A 20,828-nucleotide genomic window follows, 5' to 3' on the forward strand; every position below is an offset into this window, starting at 1 on the left:
CTCGTTTGTTTATGTTAGAATAGAATATATTCATAATTCTATAAAATTGCTAATTAATGTCTATTTTCTACAAATAAGATTTTTTTATAACAAATTTCCTTGTACGAATACTTTTTGCTCTCACTGTATATTACGACGGAAAGAATAAGATTAATATTTTACGTAATTTATACATTTTAACAATTATATCATTTCATCACTTGATGAAATGAGTTATCAAGTTTTATGAATTCATAATGTGTCTAAACTCATTACAAATGTCAAAATTGACATTTGTGACATCCTTGCGTCCAATCATCATTGTCATCATTCGCATTTCATTACTAAAGAGTTTGTGAGGACGTTAACGCAAATTTGCGCGCGATATATCGGGATTTGAATAATTTCGCACAACTCGGCCCGCACGCGCGTAAAATTCATCCCATTACATCGGACACGCGCGTATCGAAGCATGACAAAAGTTCCAGACAGGGTGAACCACCCGCGCCGGTTTGTCGCCGGTTCAAACTCAATTCTCGGTAATTCCGATGCCTCTATCATTCGTCGTAAAGGGACCGCGGCAATTTAATCTGTCAATTACGCAAGCAGTGCTTAGGACGCGAGAGAAACATTCCCTGAGGACGCCCCGTCGTGACGCGTGGATCGGCCAACCCTTACGGGTCTCCTCTTCCGAGGGGTGCAGCTAGTGAAACCCTCGAAAAACAGACTGATGGAAGCCCCGTTCGTCTCGCTCGTGTTTCATCGTTCGCAGTTTATATTTCCTTTGTGTAAATCAGCTTTCCGTAAGTTTTAACCCGATAGCCTGAAAAGTTTGTTAAACGTGAGTGCATAGCTACGGAAATGCAATTGCATGTGAGAACGATAAAACAGACAGTCTCACACGTCGCGTGTCTCTTCCTAGTTGAGAAAACGAGAATTCTCGATTATGGCTGAAACTCGCGAATGCGGGCGTAGAGATACGTGACGTCATTTTTTTTTTACCTGCCACCCACGCGCTCTAAAGTTGCAATATGTAATTATATCTGCCTGTTGGATAATATCTCGTGGAAATACAATATTTTCTATGAGATGGAGATAGATGCAGACAGCGAGTAGCGATGGCGATTATTGTTTGTACTATTTATATTTTTCACTCTTGCGGTGAAGTATATATAATTAATAATAACGCAGTTAATTTATTACTTAATTATGTGCTAATAAGATAAAATATCTGTTAAGATCTAAAGGATCTATAACTTGTCATAATTTTTTAACACCTTTTATTTATGCATAATATATTAAAGTTTTCAATCGTTATTAATACTTTCAAATGTACTCAATTTTTTAGGAAGCCTTATTAAATTGAAAAATTATTGAAATAATAAATTATACTGTATTTGAATTTATTCGTATCTATTCGTATTTAGGAGGTCCGATGATAGAATAAATCGATATACGCTACTAAGAGTGGATCGTATTATTCTTATGGAGTCATTGCTCCGTTCCATGCTCGCGTATTAAATTTTCAATCGCGTACAACGCGACACGCGACATACCATCGGCGTTTATCTACCATTATAACACAGTCGTGTATGTCGCGACGATCCTCGGGTCATATCCGCTTCGAGTAACGCCTCGAGAAAACACGCACCAAGACGAACCACAATCTACTGTTTGCTAACTTTATGTTTTGTTGACCATGAATCGCGAAATCATACGAAGGCGGCACGTTCGTTACATTTCCGCCCAACGTCCTGTTTGAACACTGACTGTGGTAATTTCGATAAATGCAACCTTCCGATAGTATATTTTGTGAGCTATACTCGGTGAAAAATTAAAAGTTTCTAAGGTTTCTACATTAATCTCCTATTATCATTATGTTACTTGCACGATACAAATTAAATAAGTATTTAAAAATTTGGTGATACATATCTGTCGGTTTAAAAAGAAACACATTGATCATTGAACTCTCACGATCACTTACAAGAAATACGATGTCGAATAAAACTAAAATGTAATTGAAAATGTAATGTAATGCCGGCATATAAAATTCGAAACTTTAATACACAAATAAAGATACATTTTAATACAAATAAAAAAAATTGAATATTTAAATTAGGAACTTTTGAATTTGACATTTCGCTTCGCTCTTCTCCATTCTTACCTTTCATCTCTTTCTGTTCACCCCATCGAATTTGGGTACATCAAAAAATCGCATACTATTTACCTTTAAAAATGGAAAAAAAGAGATCTCAATCTTTCGCGTGCAATCAAAGCAAAGGATTGTCATAAAAAAGCGTTTCCACCCTTCGCCCTTCGTGGAGGGGGGGAGGGGACTGCTCCGCGCCCTTTTGGGGCCCTTCCGGTCCCTGCTCATTACCCTCCGTGTGTCCGCACGTGCAGCATGCATGTGCAACGAACTACGCGCCGGTGGATTCTCTCCTCAGCCTCCCCCCCCCCCCCCTCTCTCTCTCTCTCTCTCTCTCTTCTGTTCCTCTCCTCTCTCTGGTTCGCTGAGCGTATTGATTGAGGTGAATGCACGATGCTCGGCGTCGGCGTCGTCGGCTCTCCTGGTCCGCGGACGGGGGTGGAAGTAAGTACATACGGCACTGCCGGGGTACTCGCGGTGGAAAGTGGCGAGTCGCGAGAGCTCTCGTTGGGAAGGGAGAGAAGAAAGACAGAGAAGGAGAGACAGGAAAAAGGAGAGGGACAGAGACGGGCACGAGGCACCGGTGGAGGAGGCGTTATATACTGGCTGGATCCTGGTTCGACCGTCAGTTTCTCGCCCGCACTCGCAGCACCGACACCGCGAGCACTCGCAAACACTCGCATCTGTCAGAGATCGCGATCATCTCTGGAGCCGTGGAAGAAGTTTTAAGACGAAAAGATCCATCTGTTCGGATTCGCTTTATTTGCGTTTGGATTTTTGTCTGTACTTTAGAAGAGACATAACCCCTAACGGGAAGGCCTGGCTGCTTCGGGGTCGCGCAGAGGCACCTTGTTCGTGGAACTGTCCTAGGTCGGGTTAGCTCCTGGGGAATTGCCATGGCCACCTACGCGACGTACAGACACGTCGAGCTTGACAATGTTGGATACGGGAAGAAAAGGTAACGATGAAATAGCTGTGAAATAGCTGTGAGAGAGAGAGAGAGAGGGGGGGGGGCGTATCGCATTGCGGACTTCCCATGGGCGACATTTCCGGTTGAACTGCGCATTGAATTATCCTTTTATATTTTGCCCTTTTTATAATAATACTTGTTTCATGTCGTGGTTGATTTTCCCGTTTCATATTCGCAAACGAGAGGAGTGCCGAGTGAACCAATCAATAGCTTGTCGTATTTGACTTGGGGTAGGTGCACCCAACATATGACAGTTAGACTTGACAGGCCTATTTCTGCGTGTGTAAAGTATAGTTTCAATTTTTATCCGTGGCAATCTTTTTCTATTAATTATAGAGGCATTATGCGGACTGTGGACTTGATATTTCCGTGCATTTTGTTAGTAATCGTTAAACATTATTTATTTCTTTATAAGCGTTGACAGTTCTCCAAAGTGCGCGCGTGCTGAAATAGCAGTAAAGATTTCTTAACGTGCATCGCATTTTTTCCCTCTTATCTCTACCGATTGCGTAAGATTTAGAATTGAGCTTTGTTAATTGCGAAAGACAGATGGATGGATATTGCGAATCATAGATAAGATATAGGTGTTGCTTCCGAGCGCAAGACGGGAGGCAGTTTACGGACGGGCGCATTTTAACCGATTATTTATAAGTTCGTGGAAGTGCGAGGATAGCGGAATGTGCGGTTGTTCCGTCTATCGTGACAGGTCTGATCGATTTACATTCAGCCGGCCATCTCCAGCGATGCGAGCGAGATGCTGCGCCCCGTTAACTATATGCATATTCGTTGACATTGCGCAAATAGTAAGACTAGTAAGACGTCTACAAGATGAATCGCGAATAGCTTAAGTAGAGTCGAATCGATTGCGAAGGATCCCCGTAGTCTTCTCGTCTACCACGTCATTTGTGGAGCAAAAGAAATATCCAGTTTTAATCATTGTATTAACTAAAAAGAAACGGATGTTTCGACGATCACCTCATTGCAACAAGTTTAGTTGTTAATTAATAATCAACTTTATCTTGATATTCCTTTACCTTGGTATTCCTTGCAACGCGTAATAAGCGTTTATCAGGATACCTTTCGCAGGAAATGTCACTTCCTCCGAAGGATACTGATATCGAAGCGAATACGATGCGGTTGTAAATAGTATAGTAATAAGGGAAAAAGAGATATCGTTTCCAGATTTTTTATTCTACGAATTTTTATTGACCAAAGAATATGCAAGCGTTTTTTAAAATGTTCTACACTGAAAAAAAAAGATTGGTTGCTATAGCAAATTAGATGGTAAAATATGGCAATCATTTTTAATTGATTGCAGCAGCCAATTTTTGATTGTGTTAGCTTATCGAAATCCTATACTGATATTGCGGATAGACTAACGCAACCAAAAATTGGCTGCTGCAGCCAATTAAGAATGCTATGCCATATTTTATCATCTAATTTGCTGCAGCAGCCAATCTTTTTTTTCAGTATACGTTTATTTATATTTTAAATCTATGTTTATTTCCTGAATGTGTAGTCCCATGACCCAGTATTACGAAAAAATCTGAATTTTCTAGAAATTTTAATACTTTTTTAATTTACTATCTCTTCGACGGTGATTAAAGCAACAAGATGATGTTTACGCTATCATTAGTTAAAAAAATCTATCTAAGAAAAGATAATAAAGAAGGATCAATAGAAGCGAGATTTAGAAAGCGTGACTGTTCCTTAGCGTGCCTTATCAAGTTTGTTGTATAAACGCGAGAAGGATAGCAATCTTAGATTCATTTTTCTCGGTCTTTTTTATTGACTATCCATGCGAAAATTAATCAATCGATAAATTTTGAGCGAATTTTTTCTCACTGCGAAATGAGTATTTCATGTAATTTAAAAAATGTACGAAGCAGAGATAACAACCTATGCTTTTTGCTCGAAAATCACAAAATTTCAAGGTACGTTAATACATTGTAATTAAAACGTTACAGTTAGTAAATGTCTTGTTTGCGGTGTTTTGCTGCTTTCCATGGCTGAGGAGATGTTCGTAGCTGAATCTAATATCTCAGTTATGATAAATTACACGTTATTTCGATATACCTACGCGCGGACGAGTTAATCCGCACCGACGTGGCGCATAATTGACTACAGATTCCCCGGTACTAATTGACGAGAGCAGCTCCTCGTGGATGTTCGTTGACCCTGCGGCTGCAACGCACCGTAAGTTAGTTTGAAGGAGAATCCTTGCGAACGTAGAGAACACGCCGGCCAAAAGATGCAATTGAGCTTCGTTAGAATCCTCGTCCTCGCGTAATTGACGTGTTATCCTACGCACGAGCGAAGGTAATTACGTGGATATCACAACGTTTAATTACTGATGTCCGTTATGATTTTCTTCTTCATGCCTGGTGAATGAGCATTCTCTCTCTTTCTTTTAAAATATTCTTACAGAAATTTCCGTTGACGTTCGCGTATTAATCCTACAAAGGTAATCGCCGCTTTGTATTTGTTCCACGACGAAAAACCACTAGTGTGTCGCGGAATTCACGACTCACGAGCCAAGTTAATAGTAATTTTGTGCCGAGTGTTGATTAATTGCGGCTCTCTGATCGGCGGACAAGATTAGACGAGACTTTATACCGGGTTAATGGCTGGTGTATTCTGAATGGGAATTCCGCGGTATATCGCACTGCCATTCAAACGTATTCTCTATTTCATACAAGATACGTAAATGTTATACAATTAGATCGATGGGTAACTAATGACAGAGTTGAAAATTAAATAATTAACAAATTAATACTTTAGATTAGGAAAAAATAAATAATAATACACGTGTATACGTAGCTTCAAAAAAATATCTATATTTTAACATTTATTATTCCATTGAAAAAAGAGTTTCGTTGATTTAACTGGAAATATGATAAATTCAATTAGTATCTCTGTTTAAAAACGAACGAATCAGAATTCTTGTTTATTATAGCATTATCGGATGAAAGTACGATTAATTCCTTTCTATTAAATCTAACAGAATTTCTTGTAGATGGAATAAATTTTTCTCGTTAAATATACCAAAAGTTCTTGTTAATCGAATAATGCCTTCCTGATAAATCTACCAAAATTTCTCATTGATCAAATACATTTTTCTAGTGAATTGTACCTGCAGTCTAGTGCAGAAACGGAAAACAGATCATAAGGAGCGCTGAGGTTAACATTAACCAGAATTCTGGTAATGTTGCGTATATCTAATGAGTGTAACTAAAAGTTATAAGGTGTAGCCACAATAGAAGGAACCATTACAGATCCAACATGAAAGTATTAAACAAATCCTTATAGCACGACCTATCAACCGTTCTAGTTGCGAAATCTCAAGTTTTGTCATAGTAACCAGAAATTCTGCTTGGTTTAACCAAAATGCGTTTAATCATAAAGCCTGTTCTTTTTAGATGAACTTCTTACACGGTTCATCTTTTCTCTTTTCCTCTCCAACGTGAAGAGAAAAGAAAGAAAGACAAACCGTGCAAGAACTTTAGCTAAAAAGAACAGACCTATATACGTCTTGTTGATACAAACTCTTTTTCTCAATGTAGCTAAAATATCAAATACGAAAAAAATCTTCAATGCGATGTTTTGAAAAGAAGGTATTACTGAAGGTTCCGAGAAAGCTGCGCATAAAATAACCAAGAATTCAATTTTACAAAAGGTTTTAATATCCGGGGATCAGAGTGTGCGAATGAGCAGTGAGATCTCCAAGTGCGTGTTTGAATACCGATTTCTCTCAATGACAGCGAATTATGTTCTTGCGCGTGCACCTGCGTTCGAGTCGAACTCAAGTAAGACTCGCGTTACGAGCATGCGATTCCATCAGTCGCGATCGAGATGGTATCGCATGCTTCGATGGCTATCAGCCGGTCAAGAGGCTGATGAACATGGTGCGTACTCCTGTTCCATCGAGATGCTCCCGTTACAATGCTTTCTCTATGGAAGCTCGATACAGTGGCGGCTTTGTTCCTCGGGTGATAAACAGTGATCCCTGGCATTCCGATCACGAAGCTTCTTTGTAACCTATTCGACGCATATATAGGATATTTGAAAAAATTGCTAATCGCGAGATATGTTCCGTCACGTGGTGTTAAATAGCGCGCAGTCGATCTCAATTTTTAAGTAGAAGACAATTTTTCATCAACCTTCTTCGTTTTGCATTTAAATGCTTTCAAATTTCCGTGATGCGGCAAGAATTTTATTCTACTTCAGAATATAGAGTAGAATAATGGGGCGTAACTTTGACCTACTGTATGTGAAATCATTAACGAGTCGTGGCATAAGCCAGGAATAAAGTCGCTGTTGTTATATCTCAGAGAGAGAGATTTAAATAATCACTTTAATTCATAAGAATTTAAGCGCAATTGCGTAAAAATTAAAAATCCCGTGTCCTCGTTCTGGAAAAGGAATTATTTTGTTCTTTTATGTGGGAGAAGCGTAATCGCATGTGACTATTGGGCGTGTGTGGTAGGAAAAAGTCGTGCGACGACGACAAAGCATTAGTGCAATTAATCCGGTAATTCACATCGTTTAGGACGACCTAGGAACCAAACAGGGAACCAATGTCAATTTCATTGGAGAGGATGCCTTAAACGGAACGGGGTCTAATTAATATAATTATCAATCAATTATTAGGCTGCTTAACGAACCCTTCTCTAACGAGAGTAATGAGCCGTGCTCACTGATTGTCGTGTGGGTTGGACTTTTTGATCGCATCCTCCACCTATTTTCTATATCTTACGTCTGTCTTTATTTCCAAAATTATCACGATTATTAATCTGATTAATTTAATGACTATAGTAAATTATTTACAGTGTTTCAGTACACTTACATCAATTATAACACTAAAAAGAATTGATAAGAATCGTGGATATTCAAAGATATCGCTAACATTATTCAGAATATTTAAAAAAAAACTTGGAAAATTCAAAGAGAAGTTCTCAGAAAAATATTTATACTCGGAAATTCATACTAGGAAATTTTATTGAGAAAATTTTATATCAAAACTGACTCTTTGTGAGGATTTTTTTCTTTCGCTTAGAAATTTGGAGGAAAATATCTGGAAAATCAGAAATTCTTCGGAAAATCTTTTTCTAAGAATTGACTAGACTTACATCTTGTTACTTGTATTTAAATAAATTAAGGTATCACATAAATGAATTTAAGTGTGTGTGTTACAATCTCGAATTCAATAGATGGAAGATTATATATGCCATAATCGCATTCGTTAATTTGTAGGAAAATCTCGGATCAAAATGTAATCATGTGTGCGATCGCGTTAGCGACATTTCAAGCAACGAGCGTTCGCCAGAGCGGAAAACGACTTCTCGAACGATAACATTTAAGTTTATCTCTGTGATCGCGACGGTTGCACACGTTAATTTCTTCCGCGTGTAAAACGAATAACATTCCTCACATGCGCTTTGCACGTACACACATCTATAATAGAAAAAGTGTCGCGTTACGAACGACGAGACGTCTTGCCAACCCCTTTATCGGAGAATAGAGTTACTCACCCCCGCATTGCAGAAGGATCGCATTTACCTTCGCGGACACGAACTCTCGCTCGTTGGGGCTTCGCGAAAAAGTGAAGGGATCTTCATGAGACGTCAGAAGCCCTAATAATGAAGCGATCTCTTCCTTAACTCTATACAAATTGGCGAAATTTTTCTTCAAGTCTTTTTACATTCAATACATTGTATTGAGTATGAATATTTGATCTAATATTATAAATCTAGAAACTATTAAAATATTGCTACATTTTTTAATCCTTTGTATGTGAAAAAATGTCTCGGGTAGAATGTCTAGATTTGATTATTTGAGACACATTTTTAGTTTGTAAGAACATTGTTATTGTTATATATCTAAATTCTGTAAAGAATTTTCTTATTTTTACATTACGTTACTTTGACAAGTAATTTTCGTAGCAAAAATATTACTTCATCATCGCGGGAAGTATTTATAGATTATAACCATCCATTCCATATCGATGTGTTTAATACTCATGAAAATCTTCTAGCGGTTCGATCAAAAGCATAATTCGAAGATAAACATTTGCGTAAATTACGTGTCGTGCAGATAAGCGTAATGTGATTATTCGCATCGATTAAAGTCGCGGAAAACTGATGTTAAAGTCGATAACATAGAAGGGAGGGAGAGAAGACGAGATATCGCGGACTGTAATCCCGTTCGTATCATGGCAAGTGATTTGATCATAGCTATTTGTCACGAATGACAAAGTGTCTCGACTTGCTGTCGTCGGCTGACACCGCTTGATTGTTCTATTAATAATAAACTGTCTAGTTTATTACTACAATATGGTGACGACCATAATCTTGCCTTAAAATTTCTTTATGATAAACATTTATGATACAACAAATAAATAGAATAGATTAATTAAAACTCCGACATTTTCAGAAATTGTTTTGTAAAATTGATTTACTTGGACAATATAAATAGTTGATTTGACAAACATTGTCTTTTAAGTGTAAATGTACTTTTTGAACGTTGTTTAAAGATTAAACACACTCATACTGTCTATAACTATACTTTCGTTTTACTGAGTGTCTTTATTCAGAGCGTTGACTTTGCTTGTGCATACATTACAGTTTATTCTCGTGATAGATCGACCGCGATAGGGGATATGCTGTATAAAGTACTCGGATTGCCATCTTCGTGGACGATCACACCTGATATTACTTGGCGTATGTATATACTACACCGACCGTATCATGCTTTCTAAGTTGTGCCATAACGCCATTTCTGGATAAGATATTTTCGATTATACAACCTTCACGCAAGTCTCGTTATCTCGGTTCATATAAAGATTGAAATATTTATGCAGGATATATCCTGTAGAATCTTCGGTATTACATATCGTATTTATCTACTTTCGCTTACAAAACATAAAATCAGCTATAAATGAGGCATGCCACGGCCAAACGTTGTATTAAAATTGTGCAAATGCGTTTTATTATATAAATGGATTATAAACGCCGTGTTTTATCACATATTAATGTATTTTAGTTACTTAATTACTACAAGTTGTACAAGACTCACAACATTTTCACTTGCATTTTTTGGACTTGTAACGTTTTGAAATTGTAACACAATTTTTATTAATTAGAACATATAATTAAAAAAACTTTTGTAGAGACTGATTGCTCATATCTTTATATAGTTTAATTACGGTAACTTTTTATAAAACTTTTGAAGTGATTTTATTCAAGTAATTTAAAATGAATTTTTTAGATAATAAATTTTTCCTTTTTCCTAAAAAATTAAAAAAAATGGCACTTCCAATATTTCATTTTAACATACCTTAAATGTTGATAGGCAGAGGATGTAGGAAGTTGAAAAATAAATCGAGGAGAGATTACTGTGAATGATCGCAGATACAGATTAAGATCCTGATAATCTTAGTTATGTATCCTGCGGTTTCTTCTATCAGCGTAATGGAAGACGATTGAAAGACGAGCTGTGTCAAAGTAAATATCGATGTCTAGTTCAATTATAATCATAACTATCATTCGCTCGTTAAATTCCGAGTGTCGAGAGAGTATTGAGACAGTATTAGGAAATCTCTCATGGGAAACGAAAGGGAGGCTAGATCGGCGATTTCTCCGGAATTGAGGATTAAGATCGTTTATCATGCTCAATAGGCAGAGGCGTAATTGGCCAATTAGTTAATTTCTCATTAAGTCGATCCGTTGCCTCGATTGACGAGCGTCCACGATTCATTAAGTAAAGTCTTCAATCCGGATCTAGACAACGTCTAGAGTCTTCCTTATTAAGTCCGTCGATCGTCTAAGCATTATTATCGTAACCAGCCGAATCTATTTACGTGTCTCTCAAGCGTAATCATAGCGATTGACCACGTAATCTCTCACAGCTCGATCAGCTATATTGTGTACTTGCTTCGCGAAGGCAGAGCGTTGGCCTAATCGGGCGCTATTAGCTGAGAAAGCAATAGAGCTTTCAATTAGGTTTGCGTCATTCGTAATTGCCAAGTAGCGCAATTACGAATTAAACAGACTTGCCAATACTTCAATCTCAACAATCGCCATTTAGTTGATGATCTGATGTCAAAAGTAGTAAGAGTGTGAAGAATGTTGATAATTGGGTATTAACAAATATGGGAATATTCTATGAGTACCTATTCTTTGCCGAAAATCGAAATAAAATTTTCGTAATAAAAAAACTCAGTTTCATCTAATTAAATTTCAAACAATTATTTGAATAGCAATTTTGAAAATTTCAATAAAAACGCGAGTATTCTGAGATATTCATATATATGGAAATATTATTTATAACGAGACATATCTCGGTACGATTGTTCGCGTTATTTATTATTAATAGGTCGCTAAATGATTGAACTTGATAAAAATACCGTATTCACGTTGCTCAACAAGTATCGGACGTGGAAAGGTATTCCACGCGAGATTGATCGTTAGATCGCTTTTAACCGACTAACCGGCGGTTAGTATCCTTTTATGCCTCGTAGATCGTGATCCACGTAGATTCTATCGACCATAGGAATTTAGTCGCTTCCGATAAATGATGCGGCCGTCGAACGCGATTGCTATCGAGGGTAATTGGGATTAATGAACTGCCGGGATAAGTGCGAATGTTTCACAATATATATATACACATACAAACGAGTACTAACGTATGTTTAAGGCTACCCATGGCGTTTTTATCAGATCGATAAATTGCCGTGGCTATCAAGTTTGGCAGCTTTGCGAACAAACGCCGAGCAGCGCGCGGTGAACGGCGAATTAGTCATGAATTTCGACCTGGCAGCGTTCCAATATTTCAATGCAGTTTCTCGGATTTTTTAAGACGATATGAAAGTCAATTTAACTATTCTTGTACTGACGTCAGAAGATTTTTTCCGGCAAATATATAAATCTCTCTCTCTGTTTTTTCTCTCTTTCAACGTTTTATCTACTACAAATATTTGTCCAAAAACTTATTTTTACTAGTTCTTCTTATCATTTCGCGAGATAAAGTGAATTTATTACATAAACTGGAGGAACACCTTAATACTTAGGGTTCTATTCATCTAATAATTAGGGTTAATCAATCGATTAATAAGGTGCGACCAGGAAGAGAGATGAATTACTTCCGACAACTGTCCAATTTGCATCTCACAATCTCTCGCGGGGAAGAATTTGAGGAAGAACGGTGTGATCGAGATCCATTGATATCCACGCGACGTGTCCGCCACTTCACACGTGCCCGTTTTACGGGTGACAGCACTAATTGCCGTATTAACTCGCATTGTTCTGCAACGCGTCGTTCACGATGCAACGCGGCGACGGTTTATATAACGGTGATTCGCGTAATTTCGCAGACCGACAATCAGGCGACCGCATAATACAATCGTCAATCTTCCACACCAGCGAATCGCTCATTTCTTCCTTCCATCGAAAAAAAAATTGCAATCTGAAGTCAATTTTGAAGTCTTAAATTGTTATTCCAATTGAAAATAGGTTGAAAAAAAGAACGAATTTTTGTATCATTTTTAATTTTTTTGCTACAAAATTCTGAATTTGAAATATATTATAATACACACTGAAAAAAAAGATTGGCTGCTGCAGCAAATTAAATGGTGAAATATGGCATAGCATTTTTAATTGGCTGTAGCAGCCAATTTTTGGTTGCAACAGCAAATTTTTGGTTGCGTTAGCCTATTGCAATGTCAGTATAGGATTTCGATAGGCTAACACAACCAAAAATTGGCTGCTGCAGCCAATTAAAAATGCTATGCCATATTTTACCATCTAATTTGCTGCAGCAGCCAATCTTTTTTCAGTGCGCTTTTGTTTGCTGAATAAACGAGGTGATAACACTATGGCGGAAGTAATATTTAATCTGTAACATCCAATAATGGGACAAAAACGTACAATGCTTCAGCGTTAATTTTACTCGTACCACATCACGTGTATTAAAAACACGTGTTTTTTAAGGAACGAAGGAATAATAATACGAACGCGTAACACACGATAAGGACGCGTAATACAGCGTGGCGGCGAGATTAATTAATATTCACTCGATTTGCGCGCGAATGCAAATCCCTTAAACGAATCTCATGGATATTCATCATTCAGGCTTATATTTCACTACGTTTTATGCACCATTTTTCGTTTCGTGGCGCGATTGAAACCCGATGCGTCAGCTTCTCTCTTATTCAACGACCCACGCGGATGTGCGTTATAATGCATGTGCGTATTAACGACGCAATATGTGCGTATTCATAACGTATTAAATAGAATTCTGCACTTTCTAAAATATTATATCGAATGTATTTAGTGCGCATTTCTTCTCCTTTTCGATTGCACAGTTTAAAGAGGTCGTAAGGCAAATGCAATATATTAAGAATTACTTGAAAAAATTACAGATTATTCTAAATTGCATTTAAAAGTAATACAAAAAAATCAGAGACAGTTTACCATCTGGATCAAAAATTATTTCAATAAAAAGTAATATTTTTTAATTTGTACTCTAATAAGTAAGAAAATAATTGTCCTCTCTCTTAATTGAATTCAAAAAGAAGTTAGCTTTATGTTGATTCGCGACGCATGCTTGTAAAAATGGAATGCGTATGAAATCTGAATGAAACGACGCAGTAATGCGTCGACAAGTTGATCATGAAACCGTGTAAAAAGACAGAGGAAAGTACACTACCGTGTCACGGACGCGACGACGGTGTCGGTCGTTTGAATATTCAGGGAACTCCCACGGAGCGAATAATCGCGCCGTCGTTCGCGGGTACCGCCCGCCGATTATCTCGCCGGTTGCATTGTATTGCGAGAGAGAAAACGTAAGGAGCTAGCCGAAGTCTTCATGCACTGTTCTTGTAGGTAAATCGAAGATCCACTGGGGAAAAAGCTGGTTAAATGTTTCCCAGCGCTTTAAACATTTCGTCGCGCGTGCTGTTTTTATTTGTCGAAATTATTCAATTTAGAGCAAACGATCTACTTATGAAACACTCATTAACGAGTTACTCATAAATTTCTAAGGACTTATTCACTCGATTAAGAATGATTTTAGTATCTATGCATTTAAATACTATTTGAATATTAAAGAAACAATTAAATTATATTAAGAAAATAATAGAACGCGTCACATTCATTAAGCTCAATGCTGAAATCGAACATTTCAAGGCGTTCCATTATTTACTTGTATATTTGCTTATTTGAGATAAATACCATTTAAAAATCGCGGCAGTAATAGAGCGTTTCAAGATGTATTTTTATTTGGAGCAAGATGCATTCTTTGCAGTCTTTTTTATCTCTTTCCAAATTAAAGCCTGGTACGATTGACGTAGAGAATAAATAAAGTTTTAGAGCATGATAATCTATGATCCTGTCCAGTGATCTGAGGAAATGTTAGAAACAGGTAAGCGCATAAACGGTAAATTGACTCAACAACACTCGGCGAGTTGCTTGTTCACGCGAGAAAAAGACAAGCTCGAAGCGCGTTGCGGCACGTTACGGACAAGTGAAAACGTTACACTGCGCGCCAGTTGTAATTATAAACGAAAAGGTTGATATTTCGCGTGCCGTAATTAAGTTTGTCGTAATTAAGGCAGAGGACCATTGTCGGAATACATGAAATTTGCTGAACCTATGTATGGTGCATCCACACAATAGGGTAAAACCACTAGTTGTGGATCACTCTTTAAAAAAAATTCAAATTTTTATCCAGAACAATATCAAACAATTAATAAAATATTTAGTAGTCATGATAAAGATTACATTATGGATGATTTTATTCCATTTCATTACCGTTTTATATGTTTTAAATTGAATTAAATAAAGTGACAATTAGACCCCATGTATTGCGGGTCAATTCACCAAATGTTTTATCCTTTTTGGTGGCGTTACCACATCCCGTAAGAATAATAAAAATGATTTGCGCATGCATAACGTAATATATATAACGAAATTATAATTGATACACATCTATAGGATCTAATTGTGGATCATGCAATTTTAACACATTCAAGTTTATTTAAAATTAGTGACAGTTAAAAATCAATGATAATTTTGAAAAATTAATGAAAATTAAACGTTTAGCAATAAAAAACAATTAAATCATGAATAGTAACATTTTGCATATAGACATGGATATTATTTTATATTCTATTTCGATACTTAAAACAAATAAATCTTTTTGGGATGGCATCATTTGTAAGCTTTGACAAGTTTTTAAACATTTTTATAATAAATTTACATAAATAAATTTATGCAATAAAAGTATAATTATAAAAAACATAGTGATTAAACAACACCCGCGGACACATTTAATATCAACTGACCACAACGTTGATTTTTTCCATGAAATCTAATGCTATTTACTACCTACTATGAAAGTCATAATGCTATTCTTACGATATTATATGAATGAATTTTTAAAAACGTTAGTTAACTTCACACATTTAATTAGTTAACGACATCAATAAAATGTGTAGCGCTTTCTAATAAATTAAATTCAATTGACACTTGAAAGAGATAAAACAAATGCTAAAGAATCTTGTGACGTGTATCATTTCATGAAAAATACTACAATTATTTAAATATAAAAAATGATCCGGAACTAGTGCCTGATCCACATTTAGTACTTTTATCCAATCTATAGAGCCTTATTATCGACATCTTCCTTCCGGGCTTCATGTGCCAGGAACCAGATACTTGGACGTGACCTTCTCTCTCTCTTTCTCTTTAATTGTTCTTTCCGTTCAGAGAATTTTAATTCTGTTGCTTTATTTTTGCGAAAAATTATTCAGCAATCGCGAAATAGTCGAACGTGAAATAAGTAAAACGTATTCTCTCTCTCTCTCTCTCTCTCGCTCAAATCGGAAAAATAGTCTGACAATTATTATGCAAACATATTTTTCGAATACATCAGTGCAATATGTTATTCGCGTGCTAATCAAGAAATTATACGAAACGTTAATACAATTTATCTTACGTTCCGAGAGAAGAATCAAGTCAGTAGTGATCGATATTATAATATTCGGCCAAGGGTAAAAGTCAGATAAAATGCGCCGTTAACCTGGAAACGAATTATTATTACGCTATCCTAAATTCGATTTTCTTTCTTAGAACAAACGTTCGCGTGCCTGTCGATTTTGAATCGGACATCTCTCCGGTTATTTCTTTTACACGGAATTATGCCGTGACAGTCGATGTCAAGTACAAGGGACGTCGTGTCGGATGGTACGACCCTACCGCCTTGGTTATTCGGAAACGCTCTCCTCGTACCATTCACCGCGAACTCCCACGAGATTAATCGATGTTCGCCATAATTTCGAGAAACAAGATCGTTGCGCCTTTATTTTTCATCTAGCGGTATTTTAAACCTCGTAATTTTATTTCACGGCAAATCTCGCGAGATATTTGTATAAAGAAATTGTTTTTCCTGTCATTTCTTTTTATTTAATCCAAAAATATCTTTTAAAACCTCGGGTATGGATAATTTTTCGAGACTCGATACTCAGATAGTGAATCGTATCGATAATTATTGAAGATTGACGATTAAACATTAATATATTACACTTATTACAATGTTTCTCATCTCATCACAGGAATTATAATTTTCCACCGTCCGTTCTAAAGGGTGCCACAAAATAAGGATTCACGCACTGAAAGAAAAGATTGGCTGCTGCAGCAAATTAGATGATAAAATATGATATAGCATTTTTAATTGGTTGCAGCAACCAATTTTTGGCTGTGTTAGCCTATCGAAATCCTGTGACTGACATTGCGGATAGACTAACATAACTAAAAATTGGCTGTTACAACCAAACATTGGCTGCTACAACCAATTAAAAATGCTATGCCATATTTTACCATCTAATTTGCTGCAGCAGCCAATCTTTTTTTTCAGTGTGCACAGCTGAGTTGTGAGAGTTTTACGTGTATCTAATAACTACGAGCATCAGATGGATTGAGGACTGTCCCTTGACGGTTGTCTTACCGTAAGATAGTGAAAAACGACAATCAGCCATGTGAATATATAATTGATGAGAACAAAACCACGAGTTTTCACAAAAGCCGTCGCTGCCTCTCGCAGAAGCGTTAATTCCGCTCATTGTGGTTGTGCTGGGCAAAGTGGATAATGGTGGTACTGCGACCTTATTTCCTAGGCTGCGTCGATTATAACCGACGCGGATATACCTCGCGAGGTAGACGTTGCAAATATATGTCGGTTTCGATGTACTCGCGTTGTCGGTCAGGCATCGTGAATGTTATAATCAGCGTTACATCGCGCCTTGATGATAGGCCTCGACATTATTTATCCTCGAGGCTCCGGTGGTAGCTTCGTCGTCGATCCCGTCATTCAATTGTTCGATAATCTAACAGAAAAGCCAGCGGTTAACGTCCTCCCCCCCCTCTCTCTCTCTCTCTCTCTCTCTCTCTCTTTCTTTCTGTTCTTCTACGTGAGAAAAATGATCTACAAGCGTGATACCGTAAACCTATTTTCAGAAATTGCACCTCGTAAAAAACGCACGAGGCGCATAGCGGAATATTGTCCATAACCATGTTCCTCCTTCTCTCTTCTCCTCGTCCACATTTCGATGCATATGGCGTTTTCCCCGGGATGCTGTTGATGCACGCAACGTCGGCAAATCGTCTCGGATTAGTTGCGTTTCTACGATGAGACGCGAATCATCCATTTTAATTGATTGCGCTCAAAACCTTCGGTGAACTTGAAAACGTACGGAGCAGTTTAAAATTATCACCTGATCGTTTGATCTCTTATAAATGTAACGGACACACGCAAGCAGTAGGAAGATAAGTTTAGCAAAATTCCGAAGGTTAATTTAAGAAATTGGGGTACATATCATCTTCCTCATTTTAAAATTTAAATAATACAACTCAAAAAATTAAGTTTCCCACATTGAAAGAAAAAATTGGCTGCTGCAGCAAATTAAATGGTAAAATATGCCATAGTATTTTTAATTGGCTGCAGCAATCAATTTTGGGTTGCGTTAGCCTGTCGAAAAATGCTGTGCACATTCAGTCAATCTTTTCTTTCATTGTAATAAAACAATAATATTAATAACATAAAATACTTTCAAACGGTTCAATTTTGTATAATGTTTTAATGTATAATTAAAAAATTACATTTTTTTAGTGTATCACTGAAAAAAAAAATTGGCTGCTGCAGCAAATCTTTTCTTTCAGTGTATCACTTTTGAAGTCAGGGAGTGATATATTATTGTATAACGACGGATGAGGAAGAAAAATATTTAAACCTTACTCGTACTTGTGTAAGTGAGATGCGGTAAACGATTCCGTTCTTGCATGACTTTGATCTTACGAGTGCAACGTCATTACACTTCTTATTTTCATTATACCTCTAATTTTAAGCAGTGTAACTTGTTGACAATTCGGTCTCGCACTCAGTCTTTCGACACGCGTTTTCTTCGTCATGATCTTTAAATTATCGCGATAATCCAGGAAATAGCTGCTCATGTTACTTCATAAAAGTCCAACCGTTCCTCTCATCTTTTCGGAGAGTAAATCGCTACGCTCACGATACGTTGCTTGTATCGTGCTCAACAGCCATAAGCACGTAATGTCTTGTAATGAAAAAAGAAAGAAAAAAAAAAGTAAACCACCGTCGATTCTGAGTCGCAGCGCATCGTCGAGACCCAATCATTCGTGGCGCCCTAACGGCGCGGGCCCGTTTCTGGACGCGAAACAGGTTGATGGCCCAATTAATGCGAGTACTCGCGTTAATGGATTAGATGTGCAGAGGCGTTATACACACGTCATGCCAGCATATTTCCCGGCGCACCCATCCTGTCCCCTCCAGGATTACCCGCTTCTTATGGGTCCGATTGATTATCCTCGTTACTCGCGCTCGCGTCTCGTCCAGTCTTGTCTCGCGGCTACCTTTCGCGTGGAACGTGGGCACCGCACTCGACAAGTATTGACACGGCGCGGCGCCGAGATACAATGGAGCACGAGGCGTTAGATATAGGAAATCAAAAATGTGAAAGTAACTACATTGGCCATCAAAATTGCAACAAGGAAACGCACGTCTTGAATCGATATTTATATTACAATGGATAGATTATGGCATACTTCTAATAAAAATACCAAGCTGTACTTCTAAGCCCTATAAACTGCCTGCATGTAAGGTGGACCGATAATTTTACATCTTTAATGATAAATGTAATTTATTATATATATATATATATATATAATAATATCATTTTGATAGCTCGTGTCTTGATGTTGCAATTATAATAGCCACAATAATAGCATAATAATCAAAGGAACTTTTATTATTAATTTACAGTCTTTTATTGTCTTATGCTGTAAGTATTATTTTGTCAGGTCTAATATCAACATTTCCAGGGCATGTTCACTGAGAAAAATAATTTACTTGAATTAAGGGGTAAGGCCACTCTAGAATTTTAGAAGTGAAACGCCTTCCGAGTGATCATCGTTGCCGAGCTCTGTCACTGCCATTTTGTAATAAAAAAATCCAAAAAAAATTTTTTTGTACACTTCAAAGTATGTAGAATAAAGTACTGAAAAAGGATTTTTCATTTCTGTTTTTATTTTCCCGTAAAAAATTATCAAAAATAGATCTTTTTTGGGGGCTCTAGAGTGGTCTTACCCCTTAAATACGAATATCAGTATAATATTTTATTACCAATGCAATTTATAATATCTAATATTTTAGTATTATTTAATATTTAGTATTATTAAATTATTATTTATATATATATTATTAAATTTAATTATTTAATATTATTAAATTTTTTAATTTTTGTAGATGAGTTTTTTAAGTGAGTTTTTTTTTAAATGAGTGAGCAATTTTATTTACGTGACAATTCATTTTCAGCGACAAAAAATCTATAAGAATCACTTTGTGATGTAGACCCATTCGTGATGTAGAAAAAGAGGTTTAATGCGTCGTACAGTGTAATTAGTAAATAAAATTGACGAAAGAATGTATAACGAAAGGTTGTAAAACCTTGATTGAGCGATTAAAAAGAAATGACATGAGAGATTACAAATTAATGTTCAATAATCTGTGTGTTCGATAAAGATATATCCTACATTAGTGATGCTGCAATAAACTAACAGAAGATTTCGCAAAATCTAGCTACGCACGGCTCTCCGACATTTCTATCAACTTCTCTCTGATATGCAATCAAGCGAGATGTAATAACGCGGAAACATCCATTCATCATCGTGATAGTGCAACGCGCAAGATGCAACGCCACGCAATGAAGGCTGCGCGTCATTAATTAAACCGGAACGTCATTTCCTTGATCGCGAATTAATGATTTCTTACTATCATTCGTTAATTTGAAATGAGTGCAACGCACGATTATTTATTTTGCAGTATCATTTCGCAAATTTGCTTACTTCACCGAAAATGTTTTATGCGTGCGTGTGTGCATACGTGTATGTGTATTCACGCATGTAATATGCATTAAGAATGTTCGAAAAAGATTTTATATATAAATTGATATAGATCTTAATTTTTAAAAACAATCCATATATATATTTTTTTAAATAAATTTAAACAAAATTCGTAAAATAATTCCAATATTTAATCCAATCGATACTTAAGTAACGTCATTTTTCCATTGTAATGATAAAATATTTCATTTAAGAATTTGATTCGTCTAAGTATCAAAGGGCCAACACTGGATGTCATGTGCAGAATTAATATACT

At 36.7% G+C, this 20,828-nt stretch overlaps 1 protein-coding gene across 4 annotated transcripts in view; it reads left to right on the top strand.

Annotated features, from left to right (window-relative positions):
* Jupiter (microtubule-associated protein Jupiter) overlaps positions 1-20,828 on the top strand; it is an 88,138-nt gene that overhangs the window by 54,548 nt on the left and 12,762 nt on the right. The window contains exon 1 of one of the 4 annotated variants that reach the window (XM_018458862.1): positions 2,743-3,086. The exons of 2 other annotated variants lie outside the window; for them this stretch is intronic. In XM_018458862.1, coding sequence (XP_018314364.1) covers positions 3,025-3,086 — 62 coding nt within the window. In that variant the 5' untranslated portion in view covers positions 2,743-3,024. Of the gene's footprint in view, positions 1-2,742; positions 3,087-20,828 lie in introns of those variants that run through there. One more of the 4 variants, XM_018458865.1, reaches the window with a different exon arrangement.

The sequence above is a fragment of the Mycetomoellerius zeteki genome, unplaced genomic scaffold (assembly GCF_001594055.1).
Source record: "Mycetomoellerius zeteki isolate Tzet28-1 unplaced genomic scaffold, Tzet1.0 scaffold79, whole genome shotgun sequence".
Taxonomy (NCBI): domain Eukaryota; kingdom Metazoa; phylum Arthropoda; class Insecta; order Hymenoptera; family Formicidae; genus Mycetomoellerius; species Mycetomoellerius zeteki.